Consider the following 19,937-nt stretch of genomic DNA (forward strand, 5'->3'; position numbering starts at 1 on the left):
TCCGATGTAGCTCTCAATTCCGCAGAAGTCTACCCCAGACTCTCAGACCACCGCAACGGCTAGCAAACAGCTGCCCATCGAGCTCCGTCTCCATTGCTCCTTCCTCTTCATTGCTCCTTCCTCCCCATTGCTCCTTCCTCCCCATTGCTCCTTCCTCCCCATTGCTCCTTCCTCCCCATTGCTCCTTCCTCCCCATTGCTCCTTCCTCCCCATTGACTTGTCTCTCTCCATCACATACCCACACAGTCATCATGCTCTCTACATCACGAACTGCGCTGCGTCAAGCTGCGACCAAGCAGTTCACCGTTAAGGCCGGTGCGCGCGCTGCCTCCGCGTGGTCGAGCGTGCCGCAGGGACCTCCAGTGAGTCAACTGCGCTGAAATTGACGAAGCTTGGGCTTTGCTAACATGATCGCAGGATGTAAGAGCAAATTGAGGATCAACAGCAGATGAACAAAGCTCACCATTAACCGCCAGGCCATTCTTGGTATCACAGAAGCTTTCAAGGCCGACTCCAACCCCAAGAAGATCAATCTTGGTCAGTAATTGACGAATCGATCACTGACAAGCGCAACTGACATGTGCAGGTGTTGGCGCATACCGCGACGACAAGGGCAAGCCCTACGTCCTGCCCTCCGTGAGGCAAGCCGAGAAGAAGATCGTTGACTCAACCCTCGACAAGGAGTACGCTGGCATCACGGGTGTCCCCAAGTTTACCAAGGCTGCCCTCGAGCTCGCCTACGGCTCTGACTCGACTCCTCTCGCTGAGGACCGTGTCGCTGTCACCCAGACCATCTCCGGTACCGGTGCCCTGCGCATTGGTGGTGCCTTCCTCGAGCGCCACTACCCTCACGCGAAGGCCATCTACATCCCTACCCCATCATGGGCAAACCACGCGGCTGTCTTCAAGGACTCTGGCCTCAAGGTCGAGAAGTACAGGTACTACAACAAGGACACCATTGGCCTCGACTTCGATGGCATGGTCGCCGACATCAAGGCCATGCCCAAGAACAGCATCGTTCTCCTCCACGCCTGCGCCCACAACCCCACTGGTGTTGACCCTACTGAGGAGCAGTGGCTGAAGATTGCTGATGCTGTCAAGGAGGGCGACCACTACCCCTTCTTCGACATGGCCTACCAGGGCTTTGCCTCCGGTGACACCAACAAGGACGCCTTCGCGCTCCGTCACTTCATCAAGGAGGGCCTCCGCCCCTGCCTTGCCCAATCTTTCGCTAAGAACATGGTACGATGTCAATTAGCCAAGTGGGATTGAAACAGATGCTAACTATCGCAGGGTCTCTACGGCGAGCGTGTCGGTGCCTTCTCCATCGTTTGCGAGTCTGCCGAGGAGAAGAAGCGCATCGATTCTCAGATCAAGATCCTTGTCCGCCCATTGTACTCCAATCCTCCCGTTCACGGTGCCCGCATTGCCTCGGAGATCCTGAACGACTCTTCCCTCAACCAGCAGTGGCTCGGTGAGGTTAAGGGCATGGCCGACCGCATCATCACCATGCGTGCTCTCCTCAAGGAGAACCTCGAGAAGCTCGGCAGCAAGCACGACTGGAGCCACATCACATCCCAGATCGGCATGTTCGCCTACACTGGCCTGACTGCTGAGCAGATGGACAAGCTGGCCAAGGAGGTTAGTTGAATCAAGCTCTCTTCACATGAATCTTTACTGACAACGACAGCACTCCGTCTACGCTACCAAGGACGGCCGTATCTCGGTTGCCGGTATCACCAGCGAGAATGTCGGGCGTCTTGCCGAGGCCATCTACAAGGTCAAGGGTTAAGCACCTGGTTTGGCGCGCTTTCTTGCTTCAGCGTTCTCGGATATTCGGCATAGCATGGCGTGAATGGTACACTGTACTATACAGCAACAGGCACTAGGCTATATTGCGTAGTGCAGACCAAAATTTACGTTCAGCTTCACGACTTACGACAACCTCTCCAGCTGCCCATCATCTTCACCATTCTCTCGTTTCTCGAAGCTTCACTGATCTGCGTAGGTTGCTTACCCCCACATGATTCGGCCCCCGGCTTCAAAGCTTCCTACGGATCGGCAGTGCTCGCTTCCCTGCTCCATGCAGGACACCCCACATGTCGTTGGGCCTGATGCTCCCATCAGCACAGAGTAGATCTTGCCCCACAGCGGTATAGCTTCTGCCTCACCGCGTATCTCGAGTGTGTACAACCAGAATTACTACGCTGCTAGCACCTGATATCATTTTCCAGACATACATATGGGCTCACGTACAACAGCATTGTTCCACCATTGATACTAATCTTTCTGGACTTGCCCTGTGGATTTCACCTTCTAGCTTTCGTTCTCCAAATCTCTGAAGCTCTCTCAGGGTCCAATGTTAAAGTCTTGGCACGTCATGAGCCCATCATGTATTTGCATTGCATGCTCCACTACCCTGACCCTTGACAGCATGGAACAGCAGGCCGATGCGAATGCGAGGTTTCCATACTCTAAGCACCTCTCACGATCTGAGGACATTTCCCGCGCCCTGCACATGCTTGAAACTTGTATCTCGACGCGAGCAAGGGGTGGGCTATGGATCAGTGATTCACTTCTGATCCGCAAGCTGACTCTCCGCTGCAAGATGCTGGCCCGGAGAAGGCCGGATGAGCAGAGTCAACCAGCGCCAAAACTTCACTTTTCAGGTTTTGCGAGCCGAAAGAGGGGATTGTGGAGCACAATGCCTGCACAATGCCTGCACTTGGGCTGCTGAACGAGCCACGGCCTGATGTCTTGACCCTGCATTATGTTGAGCCATGGTGACAGCTGGATTAGTTTACCAAGCCTCATCTCTAAATAGCACTCAGCTGAAGCTTCCATCGATGAGGCATCGCTACCACAGTAAACAGCAGTTCATAAACCGCAGATGTGGGAGTGCTAAGCGGCTTCGGGAAGACGCAGGGTCACAGCCTCATGCAGAATGACGAACAGGAAAAAAGTGACGTCGTTTTGGAGGATCACAATCAACCCGCATGCTTCGCCCTTTAAATGCACCCGTTTGACAACCCTCCCTGACGCCTTTTACCAGCGGGAATCAGCATATTGAACACTTCTAGACCTCTTGGCGTCCAACATGTCCTCTCTGGGACAAAGCAGTACGGGATAGCTCGTCGTCAGCCGCACACCTGCCAGACCCAAGGTGGAACCCTCCACATGCGCGTTGCTGTGGCCGTAGAGCCGAGAAGGGATGTCTTGGATTGGGTTTGTGGTCGCCGTCGCCAAAAGGGTCGTGGAAAGGGTCAGCGAAGGTCTGCACCGATGATCAACGGCGAGCGCTGGCTCAGGGCCGCCGATTGACGTCGAGGTACCCACCCATCGCGAGCCTATTCCCATGCTCATCACAGTGTGCCCCTCTTCTACGGTGATGCAACAGTCGCTTTTTGCAATTTTCAGACCACGGCAGAGTTTCGATATATGAGCGTTGCTCCCGTGACACCCCCGCTGCCAGAATTGCTTCTTTCAATTATCTCGATTAACTCGCCGAACGCTACGTCGTCTCTCCTACCGTGAACAGAATAGCTGCCGCCGCACTTCTCGGCAACCTGACTCCGAGGAATCTGCAAGCTCAAAGCGAACCAGAGGGGGTTAACACAGTGCTTTTAGGCAAACAGACTACCGAGAAGACGCAGCATCCTGCCCTTCGATATTTTCCATCTCTCACCGCAGCACTCTTCGTGTGCTCGACGCCGCAAACCTCCCCCAAGTCCCTCCCACACTGACAACGGCGCTCAAAATTCGGCGGGCCGACCCTCACGACCTCGTCATAAACTAAGCCAAAATCGAGGATTCCCAGTGAATCGGTCGCGCACGCACACGCTCGGTACGCAGCAGCAGTCAGGATCCATACTGCCAGTTGCACGTTCCTGCGACACGTAAAAATTATCCGTCGCGTCCGGTCTCACCTCTGGACATCTGCATCGCAGCGCCTGCGACGTGGAAGAAGCGGTGTTGCAGTGTCTCACCCGTACCGGCTGATTTAGGTTATTCGCAGGCTGTCGCGAGTTTCTAAGCAAGATGGCGCCTAGCTCAGTAAAGGATGAAGACAGGGTTGGTGTGCCCCTCCATCACGTTGCTCCTTCCACTCAGTGCCCTCCACGCCACGCACGCGCAGCGCATTTCTATAGTCTCCTCGTCTGCATTTACGTTACTCTCAGTCCATCCCCACTCATCCACCCCGTATTGCGCACATCCCTACGAACCTCACTCTAATTTGAACAGAGCGTGAACGGCGGCGAGGGCATCATGTCAATTCCCGGCGCAGAAGACAGCATCGACCCGTCGACCTTCGAGCAGATCCTCGAGATGGACGAGGACGAGGTCGAGCGCGAGTTCTCCAAGAGCATCGTCTACGACTTCTTCACCCAGGCCGAGGGCACCTTCACCAAGATGGACACCAACCTGTGCGTGCTCCAGCCTCCTCTATCAGTGCACTGCTGACTGTCTCCCAGCGACAAGAAGGACCTCAAGACGCTTAGCGAGCTCGGCCACTTCCTCAAGGGCTCGTCTGCGACGCTCGGCCTGACCAAGGTCAAGGACTCGTGCGAGAAGATCCAGCACTACGGCCAGTTGAAGGACGAGACAGGTACAAAAGACATCAAGGAGGAGGAGGCCCTGAAGAAGCTGGAGACGATCATTAAGCAGACCAAGGACGAGTTCCACGAGGTCGAGAAGGTGCTCAAGGAGTTCTACAACGACGACGAATGAGCGCCACCCCTGCTCTCGACGTGCCCCTCTCGACGTGAGGCACGCCAGGCGCACGGCTGGATATGAACAGCAAGGCAGCAATGGCATCCCGTCGCTGCTCGCCCGCACCCGCCATGACATGCAGTACCTGCATCGAGACCGCTCGGGATCGGTCGTTTCGTGCCCGTGTCGTCATCAGGGTCTGCTCGTCTCCATAGCCAACCTCTGAATTCTGCTTTACGACTCGGTACTTTGGATACCATAGACTTATAGCGTTTTGAAAAGCATTCAACTATCTTCTATCTCGCTTCTCTGTCCCAATACCATGGCATGCACCCCAGCCTTGTGTCGATACCGCAGTGAGATGAGATGCGCCGAAAGAAGGTCCGAGGCTCGATTGCAACGTGCTCGGTGGGGTGACAGGTATTTACGTCATCGCGCAAATGTTGTGATTGGTTACCGCGTCCTCAACACCACGCCATAGCATCGTGAATAGTAAGCACATCAAGCGCTGCGCCTGCGATTGTGTGCCGCGCTTCCGCCCTTGACGTCGGTGTTCCGTGTTCACTCTTCCACTCTAGACGCTCCTTACGTCGTCACTTCATGCTACACACACCAATCCTTCACCAAGCAGCTCGACAGCACCGTTTCGTCAGACCATCATTCATCATGGGCAAGAAAAAGACAAAAGGCTCATACAACGACTTCCTCGAAGACACGCGCCATTCCAACTCCAACAACGAAATCCGCACCACGCTGCAAACCTCATCAAGTTTGACCCGCACCATCTCACCGCCAGCGACTTTAGAACCACAGTCTCATCAACCTAACAACACCCACAATGAAGCCAAACCGAGAAAACCGCCTTTGACGCACTTCCTTTGCCTCCCTCTCGTCTCTGGGTCAAACCGTTCGCGAATTTCCACGGCCCTCGACAAAGTCCGAAAAGATGTCGAAGCTCTCACTCCCGTACCTCCAAAAGCCGTCAGGCCGGTGGGAACGCTGCATCTGACGCTGGGTGTGATGTCCCTCTCACCCTCACAACTAGATGATGCGACCAGGCACCTGCAAGAGCTAGACGTGGCGCAACTCCTTCGTGGTATAACAACCCAGAAAATTGCGGAGAGCGCAAACGACACGCCGACTGTACGCGAAGGCTTCGGCGCCGTCGCGAATCCGACTTCAGGCCTAGAGAATGCTGCGCTGGATGTGGATCCGAATAGCCTGGAGATTGAGTTGAGGGGGCTGGTGCCGATGCACAAACCGCGGCAGACGAGCATACTGTACGCTGAACCTCGAGACGCGAGTGGGAGATTGTTAAGGTTTGCGGAGAGCGTGAGGAGCGGTTTTGAGGAGAGGGGGTGGGTGGTCAAGGATGAGAGGGGGCTGAGGTTGCATGCTACGGTGTTGAATACTACTTATGCGAAGCCTAAGGGACGAGGGAGAGAGAAGGCGCCGATTTCGGTGAGGAGGGAAGATAAAGGGAGGAAGGATGGGGTTGATGGGGATGCTGGGAAGGAGGATAGCCTTGAGCAGCAGGGCATAGACGGTGAAGCTGAGAACGAAGAGAAAGGGAAAGCGGTAGAAGAGAGGAGTAAGGCACATGGCCCAGACCCGAAGAGCTGGATGCGCTTCGATGCCACTTCCTTAATCTCAACGTATGCAGACTTCATCTGGGCAGAGGATGTGCGGATCGACCGGGTGCAGATCTGCAAAATGGGCGCACAGAAGATCTTGCACGAGGAAACTGGCGAGGTGGTTGATGAGGAGTATGAGGTCGTTGCTGAGAAGACAATATGATCTCCCACCACCCCAATCCTCATCTTCGTAGTATTATGATAGATTGGAACGCTTCAACACACCACCCCCAACCTATCACCTCCCGCGCTCCAAACTCTCAATCTCCCTCTCAATCCTCCCCATTTCATTCTCAAGATACCCCTTCCGTTTCGCGAGCTCTCTGATCCCCTTCTCTCCCGCCTGCTCATACAGCCTCAAACTCTGCCTCGCTAGCGCCTCTCGATCCCTCAAACTCCTCTCTCCCGTACTCTGACTCTTTCTAAACTCCTTAAGCGCGAGTACGAACTCGGCGGGCGGTGGGTGCCCGAAAGTGTGGCATTTGGCCTCCAATCCGAGAAGCGTGGCGCGTGAGTGTAACAGCTCGGCGCGCGCTTTGGTGTGTCGTGCTAGGGAGCCGTGTTGAGTTTGCTCGAGGATCCGGATCGAGGTTTCGAGAGTTTGTTTGTGCAGTGCTAGCAAACTCGTGAGACTATTCGAAAGCTCCGTGCGCGCGGTTGCCAGCTCCCGGGGTAGTTCGACCGTCGCAGCATTCACCAGATTCTCCGCTGTTGTCGACAGCAATGTAGGTGCTGGCGGAGACAACGGAGCCGCGATGGTGCAGAGGTGCGTGGTGACGGTTTCCAGCTGTGATGAGATGGTCGAGGCGATGATGTCGATGTTGTCGAGGAAGATGGTTATGTCTCCGGAGAGGATCTCGCGGTCTGAGGGATCGGCGATTTGGCCGGAGAGCAGAGCGGAGACGAGGGCTATGCAGGCGTGGAGTTCGTCTGGGAGAGTTGGCGCGCGGGAGGGCAGGGTGATTAGGGTGCTGATTAGAATTTGGGTTGATAGGAGGGTGGAGCGGGTGGTTGTTAAACTCTGGATGTTTGTTAGAGCTTGAGTGATACGTTGATGATATGCTGGGCATTGAAAGGACTTGTGGGAATAGAAGGAGGGTGAGAGCCAACTGAGAAAAATAAGGTAAACAGTCGCGGATTAAACATAGGGATCAACGACATCAGTGCATACTGAGACTGATAATTGAGAGGAATGCGCCGAGTGTAAAAGAGATTGCTAAAAGCCTTACCCGCCGTATCTCATCGTGCATGCGCTGCTTCTTTGTATCCCGTGTCGATCCATCGGGATTCGATTTCCGTGTGCAGAGATCCTTGTACAGTATCTCGAAATTCGGGTTCCGCTGCAATGTTGCCGGATCTACAGGCGGCAGCATATTTGCGTAAAGAATTGTAGAGGTGGTGTGACGAGGACCCTTAGCATCTAGTGCTCTGTTTGGTGTTTACGGTGAAGCGGAAGCAACGACTAGGCCGAAAGAAGCTAGATGTGGGTCCGTGTCGAGCCCTTGAGATGTCATCTTTCACGGCTCTCCTCATGATCATTGACTTTCTAACACGTCTTTCAGCATTGTTCTGTACGACATAGCCTCACTCTGTTGTTTTCAGTGTCAGTTACCGCAACGCAAGCAGACCGTCATAGGCAAAGACAAGGGCGCAACAGGCACGAAGCGCAAGAGAGAGGAGAATGATGGTGGACATCCGAAATCAGATACGACTTTCTGTCTTTACACATTCAAGCGCTTCCCTTGTGCTTCTCGCATTCGCATTGCATTGGCACTCAAGGATATCTTCAATGTGACTTTCCGTGAGGTTAACATGAACAAACTTGGAGAAGATCAAAAACATACAGACTTTGAAGAGCTCAATCCGAGTCAGCAAGTGCCGGTCCTCATTGTATAAGGGTATCCACCACCGAGCAAACTTGTGTTGACGCAATCGACTGCGATCCTGGCGTATCTTGAGAAAGCTTTCCCCGACAGAACTCCGCTCCTGCCGCCCGCAAATCAGCCGCTCGAGAGAGCACGTGTCAAAGAGTTAATGGCGACCTTCACACAAGACATACAGCCACTTGTAAATGAGAAGGTCGCAGGAATGTTTCAATTCCTTGGCACCAAGAAGGAGAAGCTGGCAGTACCTTTGTCATTATGCATAGATGATGGGTTCAAAATCTACGAGCAGGTCTTACAGAATTGTGCTGGAACCTACAGTGTCGGCGATGACATAACATTGGCAGACGTGTGTCTATTTCCACAGTAGATGTGGGCAAATGAAAGGTAGGCGGCGTGATTAACTTCGACAAGAAAGAAGACAAACGACCGTTGTAGAAGGCTACCGTGGAGAGATTGGAAAACGTAAACGGCTTCAAGCAAGAAATTGAACGTGTGAGCATGAAGAAGCCCTAAGCTCAGTCGTACGTGCAATCTCAACCGGATAGTCGATTATGAGATGCGCGGTCCCAATCATCTTCAGCTTTGAGTATCTCCAGAGGTACATATCACGTTCCTAATCTATAAGTCGACTCTCGTATGGAACGAGCAAACTTGCGCACCCAGCCACCAACACCTCAATGATAGATCACGATGGCGCATGAGATATATACACTCTACACTTCCGTTCGATCGGTCGACGCATGGTGTATTCGAAGTGCGCTGATGCTGAAAGAAGTCGAATTCATTTTCGCAACATCGATATGGACGCGCTGGAACACGAATCAGATTGGTACCGCGCTATGAACCCCAGCGGTAACGTTTCTACCTTCGTAATTGAGACACATGACTCTTAGACAAAATTCGTCATTACTCAGACAGCCGCCATCATGGGTTTTCTAGAGGACCATTTCCGGGACGTTCCACTGCTCCCACCAATTACGGACATCAAGGGCGAGTCCGGACGGCCAAATTAGCGGGCGTCATAATGCGTGATATCGCCCCGGTTGACAACCATGAGCATTTCCAGGTGTCCTGAAGTCATTGGCGTGGTCAGGCGTAGGAGGTCAGCTGTCGTCAAGATGATATTAGAAGAAAGCTTCGATACGTACGAGAAGATGCTGAGACATTGTAGTGAAGCTTACAGTGTCGGTGATTGCATTACAATAACAGATGTGTGTATGTGGCCTCAAGTGCAGATGACAGAAATATATATGGTTCGAGTGAAAGAGGAGTTGAATAGATAGCCGTTGCCGAACGCTGTCTTGAGAAATCTAGGTGAAAATGAGGCGTTTAGACGTGGGTGGCGACTCTGCAGGAGCTTGGAGCGAGTTTTCTGGTGTAGGTGTTGACTCAAAACGTGACTCGATCTATATAAGAGCCGTGTCTTTCGAAATGGTGGGTGGTTGGATAACGGATATGAAAATACAGATATGCTGAAGGCTTTTGATGAGAATCTGAACTGATTACCCCCATATGCTAGTACAATAGGTCTCACACACACAATTATGATATTTTACTTAGACCGAAGTTAAGATAGAGACGGCGACTCTTGGCCTCCACCAACATAGTATATAATGGTGCAGTGTCAATCGGTCCGTACAAGGCCTGACTATACCCGTAGCAGACTACCCTAGTCTAGTGTGTTACAGGTCAGGTAGACAGTCGTCTTCGCCTAGCTAGATAGTGTTGCGGTATCGGTTGGTCCGTACAGTGTCTGACTATACCCCTGACCACTACCCTGGACTAGTGTGTTACAGGTCAGGTATATAGTCGTCTCCTCCTAGCTAGATAGCAATCCAGCGCAGTATTCCATCGACCCGATAGTCCTACGTTATCGTTTACCGTAGCTATCAGTATTCTACAGCGGTCCACGCCGCTACAGATAGCAACTCAGCGCAGTATTCCATCAACTTGACAATCCTTCATTGTCGTTCACCGCAGCTATCAGTGTACTACAGAGGCCTACACCGTCACATATAATAATTCCTAACTCTTTCAAAATGCTCCTATGACCGTATAGCTCCGTCAATCACCTTATCACCGCTCTCGGTGGGTTCCACATCCTCGATCTGCTTTGCACTCATGGTGTCGGCAGACAAGATAAGTCATGCCGAGGAAGTTGTAGAAGGCCTTGATGAGACTGCGATGGTGGTGAGGGCAGGCTCCAATGAGGGGCATTACAGCGCCCATTTTGGGATCTTTGAAGGGTGCGGATATGAGGGGCAGGAAATCTGGCGATGTGAGCCATGTAGTCTTGTTGTCAACATCACCCGGCTCTCGCTCATGACTCTAGGCCTGCAAAGTCTTGATATTCGTCCTGCAAGTTTCAACACTTTCTTACCGCTTCCTTCCACGCAAGTACAGCCATGCAGATGCTGTCAAACTTGATCAGTGTCCGCACCGCGCCTGGAAGTGATGCGAAGAGGCCCAGTAGCCACGGTACAGGTGACATGACGCCGGAAAGCCATACTAAAGCTATGCATGACCTGAATGCCGGGGTGGTCCTTGCCTGTCGCTAGGTTGCCAAAGTCTTGACTGAAGGTCACTTCACCCATAAGGTCGAAGCTGAAGAATATCGACCACGCTGTGGAGTCTACTGGACGGCCATATCGAGCTTTTAGCTGCTTGATTAGCACGTCTGCTTTCGCCTTAATACGAGGCTTGTAGGTAGGAAGCACTTGAGAGATCAGCCTCAGAATTGGGCGCAGCAAGTAGTCATACTTCTCATAGGCAACCCACGATCCCAGACACGCCTCCTCTGCCTGTATTTCGTACGATCCCGGAGTGCTCTGATGTTGACGTGGTCCGAATCAAATCCTGATTGATTGTACCATGTAGACTTTCTGCATTCAGTCTTGATCCATAGATGATAGATATCGCTTTCTTGTTGAGTATGCTGATCTCGCGGGGCCCTGCAGTGGTTAGAGCGGGATGTGCTGAACATGGTATTTACGCATCATTTCTGACATAGTCCCCATATTTTTGTGCAAGTCCTCGAGCACTTGATAGTACTGGTATCCCTTCAAATTTGCGTTCATGTATGCTAGGTAGAATCGCGAGAGACCCGCAAGTGGTGGACCTGGGAACCTTCGGCAACGATGCAACAACAGTCGGTAGATAGCAAGACTAACGAGAACACCCACGCTGAAATCAACACAAGCAAGGATTGCTCGTGCCAAGGCGGTCAGTAACCCGCGGTGATAGTGCTGGAACCACAAAGTGAGACCGCCGCAATACGCAAAAGTCGCGGCTCCAAGTGAGCGTATGATATATCACTCGAATTCGATGTTAGTGACGCCGACTGCAAGATGTAGACTCAGGCCCGCGACAAAACTGGTCCAGAGTATTCGCCAACACTCCGCTCGTGAGCTTTGCTGACGTAGTCAAACAAGGCCATTCTGAAAGCCCGGAAGAGTGATGCAAGTAAGAGGTATCCGTGAAAACTGGAGACAATGACTTCGGAGGCAGTGTGATTGAAGTCAGCATATACAAGACATCTAGCGCTCATAAGCACGGCAAAGACCGTGTAGCGTAGCCAATGGCGTAGGTACTGCAGCTGCGGCTGTGGCTGCATCCCATACCCACTGTACCTGGAAGATGAACAACCTGTGAAGGCTAATGGTGTACCTGAAATGTGAGGAAAGATTGCGGAGGGAAGACAGATCAAGTCGCAGATGTAGGTGTGATGTAGGTGTGCTGTGTTCAAGGATCGAGAGGCGCCGAAAGCGAGCGCGAACCGAACGCGTCGGTGACATCATACCGGCTCGCCTACAATAAATCCACGGGTCCTTTGCAACGCTTAACCACATCTCACCAACATTCTCATTGCATGAACTCAGGAGGTTATCTTGCCGGTAACGTTCTGTGCGCTGTTTCGAAACTTGAAAACTTTGACAGACTGTTGCGTTGTTTCATCCATATTGCGACTCGTATCCCGCCTGTCCAGCCACTGCTCTGCACCAAGCAGCTTCACCTCATTACATGCATTCCTGCCAGTCATTTGAGCATCAAACGACAAAGGGAGAATTGTCTTACTGAAGCTACAGATTCGACGAACCTGCTTCAATGGCATTTGTTGTCATGTTTTCGAAGTTCACAGTTCTTTAACCCGGCCCCACATGATCACCGCCCTCATTCATCTAGGCATTTCGTCAATGCAACCTTTTAGCCATTGTACCTTTCACTCTCAGGTGTTGTACCATCAATTTGGCAGATTCAGTTGTCTTCAGCATATGAACCACGCGTAGAGATGCATCACTTGCATCTCAATCAATTTGCCCACTTTCTTGAGCCACCGGGAATCATATGCACCCCAGAGCGCCACACTTTGTATCCACATGAAACGAGCATGGGTTACGGCAATTACCCCTGGCTGATTGCCATCACAGGGCTAAAAATTAATTACGGAGACGGGTGAAAGGACGAGCGATCTTTTCACGAAGCACAGCAGTCTGCTGTACCCCACAGAAGGATTAAGGGTATGTTTGAGCCTCACTGATTCTGCCTAAAGAACGGTTCGTCGTCTCAATTCAAAATCTACAAATTCGCAAACAGTCGCTGCCCAGACACGACCAGCAAGCATCTACTCAAGCATATTCCAAGATAACGCTCGAAACATCGCATCAGTCAACATGAAGTTCACCGCTGCCGCCGCCCTCTCCGTCCTCGGCCTTACCGCTGCCAATCCAGTTGAGCTCACTGAGAGGCAGAGCTGCCCCAAGGTCTACATTTTCGGAGCCCGTGAGACTACTGTTGCTCAGAGCAATGGTTTTGGAACAGCAGGTGGTCTCGTGAACCAGGTCCAGGCCGCCTACCCGGGGTCTGGCGCCGAAGCCATCGTCTACCCAGCCTGCGGTGGACAGGCATCTTGCGGTGGTGTTAGCTACGACAGCTCTCAGAGCCAGGGAACCGCTGCTGTTGTTAAGGCTGTCACAGCCTACAATCAGAAGTGCCCCAGCACACAGATCGTCCTTATTGGATACTCTCAGGTATGTTGGTTGTTGAAACCTGTTGAAAGCACATGCTAACCATTGTCAGGGCGGTCAAATCATGGACAACGCCCTTTGCGGTGGTGCTGGAGCCACACTCACTGGCAACGCCCTAACGGCCGTCAAGGTCGCCATCTTCATGGGCGATCCACATAACCGCGCTGGTCTTCCCTATAACGTTGGTACATGCACAGCTCAAGGCGTAAGTAACCTGTGTAACATCAGCCAGAAGGTGAACTGACAGTTTCTAGTTCGCCGCCCGCCCTGCTGGATTCCAGTGCTCTCCCGCCAGCACAAGCATCATCAAGTCGTACTGTGACGCTGCTGACCCATACTGCTGTAACGGCAACGACGCCAACTCTCACCAGCAGTATGTCAACAAGTACGGTTCTCAGGCTTTGGCTTTCATCAAGAGCAAGCTTACCGCATAAGCGGCAGTTTGTGGCCCCACTCAAAGTGGAGACACTATCACCTTCGTTGTATATATCGAAAATCATTACAAATATACCAAGCCACCATGCGTGTTTTACGTAGCCCTGTTCATGCAGTAAATAGCGGGTGCAGTGCTTTATTACCGTAGATATTTATTTTATAATCATTTGATGAGTCATCAATCAACCACAAGGTGGTATGGGTACGTTCAACTCACCAACTGCTTCACAGGCATTGTCTAACAATCTTCAAGTCTAGTGGTATGACGTCGCGTTGTGGCTGGCGAGCACATTGTGTTCCGATCCAGATCCGCGCCAGCCCGTGTTCGATTCACGGTACCGCCAAAATCGCGTCTTTTTTTGCACTTGCATTCGACTGTAAAGATGTGGGGTGCTCAATTTTTGCTCTCGCGTGGAAGCACACTAGTGTGTCATTAGCGCAATTCCTCTCCTACATCTTCTTCACATTACTGTTGAACACAATTGACTGTCAGAATTATTGATCATGTTATCTAATGCCATGCTGCTCGTATGTCTAAACCAAAGACCGACTCATAATCCCGAACGCCGCGCATCAATGTTAAAATGCACACGCCTAGAGCTCTCGCCAAACTCGCTTCTTACAACTTCGCCTTCGGCCATTGGTCCAAGAGATCGGTCATCTCGAACCTTGGCCAGTCAGGGTTCAGAGATGGAGAAGGCCTCTCGCGATCCCAGGCCCACTTCTCCTTCAAGTCTGGTCTCAGACCGTCCTCCAACATCTGCACAACATACTTGCCCAGCACGGGGAAGAACTTGTAGCCGTGGAACGAGCCGCATGTAGCAACGTACAGACCCTTTGCTGCCGCATGCGGTGAGATGATAAAGTCGGAGCTTGTTGTGAATGCGTCCCTGGTCATTGTCAGCATGTACAATGGAGCTGATGAGAGGAGTAACTTACCAGCAGATTCGGTGCTTGTCCATCTTCCAGTTCGCGCCGTTCTTGCCATAGAAAACATCATTTGCGTGGTCAATATCCAGCTTAAGCGGCCCGGGCACGTTCCATTGATTGTAGTCCTTTCCAGATGGTGGCGCAGAGATGAAGCTGCCGGGCAGGACTTCATGTGTGTTCTTGAAGATTTTCTCTCCCCACCACTTGAGCTCGCGGTCCTTGGTGGGAGGCAAGCTGCCGATGAAAGGTCCAATCTGAGCATTGTAACCCTGAACACCGACGGGCATGTGCTTGAAGCGCTCGTATGACTTCTCGTCGAGAGTAGTCATACCTGTGGTGATGCCACCAGCGACAATTCTGTGCCCGGCACGCAGCTGGTTGTTCCCGCTCTTCTTTGCAGCCTGCTCCAGCAACTTGCCGGTGTAGGCTCCGGTCGACAGAATGACGTTGGTTGCGGATAGCGTCTTCCCACTCTCAGTCTTGACGCCAGTACAAGTGCCGTTGTTGCCGATTTCCAGACTCTCAGCCTTGCCGACAACGTACTTGACGCCCTTCTCGAGCGACCACTTAGTCACTGCTCTCAGCGCATTGCCAGCTTCTGACCACCCACTCGTCTTATTGACAAGCACTTCCTTCGCGCCGTCGTAGTTTGCATCCTCGAAAAGTCCTCCGAACAGCTTCTTTGCCTCTCCGACGGATACTGCTTTCAAGTCTGCCGCGCGACCAAGCTTCTTGTAGTTGTTGATGACATCCTGAGCGTAGTTCGAGCGGCACACCCAGAAGATGCCGGTCTGGTGGAAGTATGGTTTCCACAGGGGATCCGAGTTGAACACGTCCTGTGCTTCGAGGGCAAGCTCGGTGTAGACGATGTCGTCGTAGTCAGCGCGCACGACCTTGTTCCAGTCCCAAGAGGCGGCTACACGGTTATCTGCATCGTACGCATCCTGATCGAGGATTGTAACCTGGCGATCAGGATACTTCTTGATAAGGTGGTACGCGGTGGAAACTCCGAAGACACCGGCTCCAACGATGAGGTATGATGGCTTTGATGCTGCCATTGCGTCGAGATCTCAATCTAATAGGTCAAAGGATAAGAGCGTGATGGCAGTACTCTTCAAACAATATCTCAGCCTCCATCTTTATACTCTGTCAGCTCTATCGACTATCGCGACATACTAGCCTGTCCTCGGATACGAGTTGTGGTCGTGGTGGCGCTAGCAGCGCGGGGCTCATTCATCGTGTGGGAGAGGTATCCCGATCAGGCAAAGGAGAACGAATTACGCTTTCCCGACGCCGTCATCTGGCGCTTGCCCGCCGGTTTGCATAGCTTCAAGCGGAAAATGCTTGTGAAATCTAGGGCGCATCTGCTGATGTTGCGGCGACTCTTATGTCAATTCCGTCGCAGAGAGCTCCCCGCAAGTGGAAAGCACTTGGGAGGGCTACCGAAAATAAGCGAGGAATCGGGTGTTACGCGATTGGGCAATGAGATCCAGGCATACACGACGCTGATGCAAACTTCACGTTCGACTATTAAGACACTCTTCGTCATGCGACCATTGTTATTGATAGAGATATGTTGGTCGGAGGATCTGACATACTTGTATTTACAGCAAGCCGAGCTTATGAGTGCTGGACCGCACAAAGCAAAGTAGAATCGAGGAGACTACAGCATGAAGATCTCCGGAGCTTACTTCTGTTCACCATGCACGTGATGGTCAGTCACGCTGGACTCTGAAGAATGAAGGCTACGGCAGGAACAGAACTCCATGAAGAGTACAGATCGCTCTCCCTTTCATATAAGCATGAATAAAGTAGCCTCCACATGTCGTTGACGTATATGCAGGGTGCTCTAGGGCTTGGATGGTCGAGCAGGGTTGTCGAGCATTGGGTCGTAATGCGAGCTTCTACACACTAATGCACTGCGCACCATAGGCCTGAACTGGCATGAAAGCTTGTTAGGACCTCCTTCGATCTGAAGGATCTGGCAGATCGGGTCATCTGGCTGGCATTGCGTCCTGATTGGACACTGATTGTCAGCCCTGGTTGAGCTTGTTCCAATATTCATGCCTGTACTGCGGGTAGAGCGAGTACCTTCAATGATCATGGAGTTGAGCATATTCATTTTACTTGTACTGCTTATAAATATTCATAAAAACTCATTTTCACTGTGGTTTGATGTTAATTCGTAGTTTCCAGGACCGAAATGTATGGAAAGACAATTGCTAGAAATTGTGATGAAGGCGGCCGTCCTGATCTTACTTTGGGGGGCCAAGTATACGGCTGTCAAGAACAACTCGTTATGTTGCAGGGTGATTGTCGCGTTTAGCACTGTTTGTCGTCAGTTCAATGCTCTGAGACACTTTCACTTACAACGCGCATGGTAATGCTGCTTCACTAGGCAGCACCCGCCCACCGCTGACAGAACTCAAAAATCTTAGCAGTCTTACCAACGTCTTTTGGGACTACTCACCCTCACCTTCACCAACCTACTTACATCAGCTCAACCGTCCCGTTCTAATCACACCTACAATATGACGCCTGACCGCATAACAAGCATAGTCGCCGTGCGTGAAGCTTTGAACAAGGCAAAATCCGAAAACACGCCGCTCTTCATCTCACTGACAGACAACGGCAAGAACCGCGCATACGGATGCAAACCTGCCAGTCGTCTTGTCTTTGGGCCAAACGAGAGCGACTTCCCTGGTCTTGGCAAAAAGCTATCGCCCTTTGAAGCCAATAAGTTCCCTTCACTGGAGGACTTACAAAGACTTCTGATCGACGACCTACATACAGCGCGTAAGCAGAATGTCAGCAACAGCGACCACGTTTTGCAACTCGCTGAGGGCGCTGCGCAAACGGACGACGACGATGAAGAGCTAAAGCTACTCAACGGCCTAACGGACGCTGATCGCGAGGCCAGCTCCGCAGTCCTAAGCTTTCCCAGCCCATCGTTAGATAACATTTGCGGTGATGCAAAAGTAGAATACGACAACGTCCTGCGAGAGTCCATGACCATGGCCGCAGTTCTGCCGCGCAGCACACTCCTCTCGCTTCAGCACAGCAACGAGGGCACGACCTTCACGACCCTGCTATCAGGCGCTATAGCTTGGATCATCTGGCCGCCAACAGAACACAACATCAACATTCTCCAGAGCTCTTACGAAGCTTTCGCAGAAGGCTTCGACAGCACAAAGATGTGCGTAGCTGGTGAGCTCAAAGGCGGCGTATGTCTCGTCCAGACCGTTGGCGAAGCTATTCGCATTCCACCATTCTGTCCAATGATGTGCTTGTCACTGGAAGCATCAGTTCTGGCCACGTACACTGTCGTGACAGCAAGCCAGCTTGCTGACATGCTGCGTAAGCTCCCATTGCTGCTAGCATGGTTCAAGACTGAGACCGATGGTGAGCGCAAGAAGACGCATTTCATCGCTGCACTGCTGCCGCACCTCTCATCTATCCTGCAAGGCAGCTTCGAGTCGACTGATCTAAAGAAGCACAAGTACCCATACCTTCAAGAAGGCCCGCTGCACTCTTTGTTGGTCGGCTGGGATAAGATCAAGCACGCAGTGGTTAGCATCTTAGAGCCTGCGGAGGCGGAGCGCGTGACAGTAATGTGGGAGGAGTTCTTGCGCAAAGCTCGAGGGCGAGATTGCTGGATTTGTGGAAAGAGCATCAGCAACAAGCTAAGAGATATGCGCAAGCATTTCGAAGCCAAGCACTGGCCCACCGAGAAAGTTACGGGGATTATGAAGCAGCAAGGTGCGCCTCAGGATAGACTTGACAACGTCATCGCTCCACCACTTCTTTCGCAAGGAACCAAAGAAGAAGCATTTCACGACGCGATGGAGCTTTTTGGTCCGCAAGACGGTGTACCTCAGGAGCGGTTCAAAGAAGTCGTTCCTACCCCGGTGGCGCTAGAGAAGACGGGAGAAGCACACCTCGAGGAAGCGATTGAGCTCGACAAGACGCTAGAGACTCCAGTGCATTTCTGCTGATCTTGATCTGGATTTCAAAGATGGATTTGGATGAAAGAGACGTGAGTTGAGGCTTGAGAGATGCAGTTGCGCCCAGGCTCGATCGGGCAAGGCACGCCCCACTCTTGTTTGCGGTCCTTCAACACGACTATCTTGAATTTGTGTTTGTCTCTTGGAGTTTTGTATGTCTGTCTGTATAATAAACATTTTTTGACGCGCTTACCAACGTTGACGAGTTGAGTGACCTGTGCGACCGTATGACGCAGGTGATGTCATCAGCGTCTCATCTGAGACTCCGAATAGCTTCACCCAGCTAAGTTGGTGTTCCGACTGAATATCTGAACATCTGTGTTCTTCCAATATCTTTTCACCTTTTCACAATAGAGGCTCATCGCACATATCATAGAGACAGTCTTCAAGATGCCAACAGCAGTAGTGACAGGCGCCAACTCCGGCATTGGCAATGTGCTCGCGAGGATCCTAGTGAAGGAGGTACATGGCTTCCAGATGTTTAAATTTCATACCAATATTTTGACTACGTAAAGGGCTACAAAGTCATAGCCGCAGACATCGACATTGGCACGCCCATCACCGAACTCGGCTGTGGGACCTCAAAATTAGACATCTCATCACGAGAAGATATCGATGCCTTCAAAGGAAAAGTCAGCGATCGACCAATCGATTTACTCTTGAACATCGTCGGTATACATCTCTGAACTATGAGTCCAAGACAAACAACTGAGGTTTTCAAGGCATCATGTACCCGCACGACTCCGACACCCACACCAAAGTAACCCTAACCAACTTTCAAAAACCTTCGCAGTCAACACTTTCGGCCCGCTGCTTTTAATGTAAGCCCTCCTCTCCAACATCCAGCGCGCCCAAAACCCGCGCATCACAGTGATGTCCTCTTGTGTCGGTTCCATAGCCGACAACAGCACGGGCGGGATGTACTCCACCGCAGCTCCAAACCAGCCGTGAACATGCTCTTTGCGAACCTCGCTATTGACTTGAAAGACAAGAACGTCGCCGTGATTTTGTTGCATCCGGGGATTGTGGAGAGCAATCTAGATCAGAAGTGGAAGGATGGTGGCAACGAGGATGTTAAGGGCGCGGTTGAGCCGGATGTTGCGGCGAGTGATCTTTGGAGGGTACTGATGGTCAAGAGGATTGAGAGTACGGGGAAGTTCTTTCATAGGAGTGGGGAGGAGTTGCCTTGGTGATTCGGATGTGGAGAGGATGGAGTTGGAGTGTAACATTGCTAGTTCAGGTGTGTAGGTTAAAGGACTGTTCTCAAAAAGAGGAGTCGAAGGGGTTTTGCTACTTGTGTGCTCTTCGTGATTA

At 51.8% G+C, this 19,937-nt stretch overlaps 12 protein-coding genes across 12 annotated transcripts; 9 read left to right on the forward strand and 3 right to left on the reverse strand.

Annotated features, from left to right (window-relative positions):
• Positions 1-45: 45 nt before the first annotated feature.
• BU25DRAFT_413732 (mitochondrial aspartate aminotransferas-like protein) lies at positions 46-2,263 on the forward strand. Its single transcript, XM_033707104.1, is given in 7 exon segments — positions 46-363; positions 382-383; positions 477-537; positions 587-1,242; positions 1,294-1,641; positions 1,691-2,183; positions 2,235-2,263. 6 exon segments carry the CDS (start codon positions 252-254, stop codon positions 1,790-1,792), a joined length of 1,281 nt encoding a protein of 426 aa, XP_033558358.1. The 5' UTR covers positions 46-251; the 3' UTR covers positions 1,793-2,183; positions 2,235-2,263.
• A 1,977-nt stretch (positions 2,264-4,240) lies between these two features.
• BU25DRAFT_413733 (histidine containing phosphotransmitter protein) lies at positions 4,241-5,041 on the forward strand. Its single transcript, XM_033707105.1, has 2 exons — positions 4,241-4,424; positions 4,473-5,041. Exons 1-2 carry the CDS (start codon positions 4,267-4,269, stop codon positions 4,726-4,728), a joined length of 414 nt encoding a protein of 137 aa, XP_033558359.1. The 5' UTR covers positions 4,241-4,266; the 3' UTR covers positions 4,729-5,041.
• Positions 5,042-5,376: 335 nt separating this feature from the next.
• Positions 5,377-6,507, forward strand: BU25DRAFT_348652 (uncharacterized protein; the record flags this gene model as incomplete). The annotated part of the gene is made up of 1 exon (XM_033703211.1): positions 5,377-6,507. The coding sequence occupies one exon, from the start codon at positions 5,377-5,379 to the stop codon at positions 6,505-6,507; it is 1,131 nt and encodes a 376-aa protein (XP_033558360.1).
• On the reverse strand, positions 6,263-7,739 carry BU25DRAFT_413735 (uncharacterized protein). Its single transcript, XM_033707106.1, has 2 exons — positions 7,574-7,739; positions 6,263-7,365 (listed from the first exon to the last, which is right to left on the reverse strand). The coding sequence occupies exons 1-2, from the start codon at positions 7,715-7,717 to the stop codon at positions 6,583-6,585; spliced, it is 927 nt and encodes a 308-aa protein (XP_033558361.1). The 5' UTR covers positions 7,718-7,739; the 3' UTR covers positions 6,263-6,582.
• A 1,152-nt stretch (positions 7,740-8,891) lies between these two features.
• On the forward strand, positions 8,892-9,195 carry BU25DRAFT_162877 (uncharacterized protein). The gene has a single exon (XM_033700741.1). The coding sequence runs from the start codon at positions 8,971-8,973 to the stop codon at positions 9,121-9,123; it is 153 nt and encodes a 50-aa protein (XP_033558362.1). The 5' UTR covers positions 8,892-8,970; the 3' UTR covers positions 9,124-9,195.
• Positions 9,196-9,232: 37 nt separating this feature from the next.
• On the forward strand, positions 9,233-9,611 carry BU25DRAFT_162878 (uncharacterized protein). Its single transcript, XM_033700742.1, has one exon. The coding sequence runs from the start codon at positions 9,283-9,285 to the stop codon at positions 9,511-9,513; it is 231 nt and encodes a 76-aa protein (XP_033558363.1). The 5' UTR covers positions 9,233-9,282; the 3' UTR covers positions 9,514-9,611.
• A 695-nt stretch (positions 9,612-10,306) lies between these two features.
• On the reverse strand, positions 10,307-10,721 carry BU25DRAFT_424268 (glycosyltransferase family 2 protein; the record flags this gene model as incomplete). The annotated part of the gene is made up of 2 exons (XM_033708271.1): positions 10,307-10,558; positions 10,611-10,721. The coding sequence occupies 2 exons, from the start codon at positions 10,719-10,721 to the stop codon at positions 10,307-10,309; spliced, it is 363 nt and encodes a 120-aa protein (XP_033558364.1).
• Positions 10,722-12,900: 2,179 nt separating this feature from the next.
• BU25DRAFT_348494 (carbohydrate esterase family 5 protein) lies at positions 12,901-13,688 on the forward strand (the record flags this gene model as incomplete). Its single annotated transcript, XM_033703202.1, has 3 exons — positions 12,901-13,257; positions 13,307-13,459; positions 13,509-13,688. 3 exons carry the CDS (start codon positions 12,901-12,903, stop codon positions 13,686-13,688), a joined length of 690 nt encoding a protein of 229 aa, XP_033558365.1.
• A 487-nt stretch (positions 13,689-14,175) lies between these two features.
• Positions 14,176-15,963, reverse strand: BU25DRAFT_413739 (FAD dependent oxidoreductase). The gene is made up of 2 exons (XM_033707107.1): positions 14,629-15,963; positions 14,176-14,579 (listed from the first exon to the last, which is right to left on the reverse strand). The coding sequence occupies exons 1-2, from the start codon at positions 15,675-15,677 to the stop codon at positions 14,309-14,311; spliced, it is 1,320 nt and encodes a 439-aa protein (XP_033558366.1). The 5' UTR covers positions 15,678-15,963; the 3' UTR covers positions 14,176-14,308.
• Positions 15,964-17,192: 1,229 nt separating this feature from the next.
• Positions 17,193-18,341, forward strand: BU25DRAFT_310885 (uncharacterized protein; the record flags this gene model as incomplete). The annotated part of the gene is made up of 1 exon (XM_033702127.1): positions 17,193-18,341. A coding segment is annotated over one exon (1,149 nt), but the record flags the coding sequence as incomplete, so codon positions are not given.
• Positions 18,342-18,947: 606 nt separating this feature from the next.
• BU25DRAFT_493781 (uncharacterized protein) lies at positions 18,948-19,868 on the forward strand. The gene is made up of 3 exons (XM_033711733.1): positions 18,948-19,085; positions 19,139-19,295; positions 19,346-19,868. Exons 1-3 carry the CDS (start codon positions 19,014-19,016, stop codon positions 19,441-19,443), a joined length of 327 nt encoding a protein of 108 aa, XP_033558368.1. The 5' UTR covers positions 18,948-19,013; the 3' UTR covers positions 19,444-19,868.
• BU25DRAFT_413740 (uncharacterized protein) lies at positions 19,177-19,868 on the forward strand. The gene is made up of 2 exons (XM_033707108.1): positions 19,177-19,295; positions 19,346-19,868. The coding sequence occupies exon 2, from the start codon at positions 19,577-19,579 to the stop codon at positions 19,814-19,816; it is 240 nt and encodes a 79-aa protein (XP_033558369.1). The 5' UTR covers positions 19,177-19,295; positions 19,346-19,576; the 3' UTR covers positions 19,817-19,868.
• Positions 19,869-19,937: the final 69 nt, after the last annotated feature.

This window comes from Macroventuria anomochaeta (assembly GCF_010093625.1).
Source record: "Macroventuria anomochaeta strain CBS 525.71 unplaced genomic scaffold BU25scaffold_32, whole genome shotgun sequence".
Classification (NCBI taxonomy): domain Eukaryota; kingdom Fungi; phylum Ascomycota; class Dothideomycetes; order Pleosporales; family Didymellaceae; genus Macroventuria; species Macroventuria anomochaeta.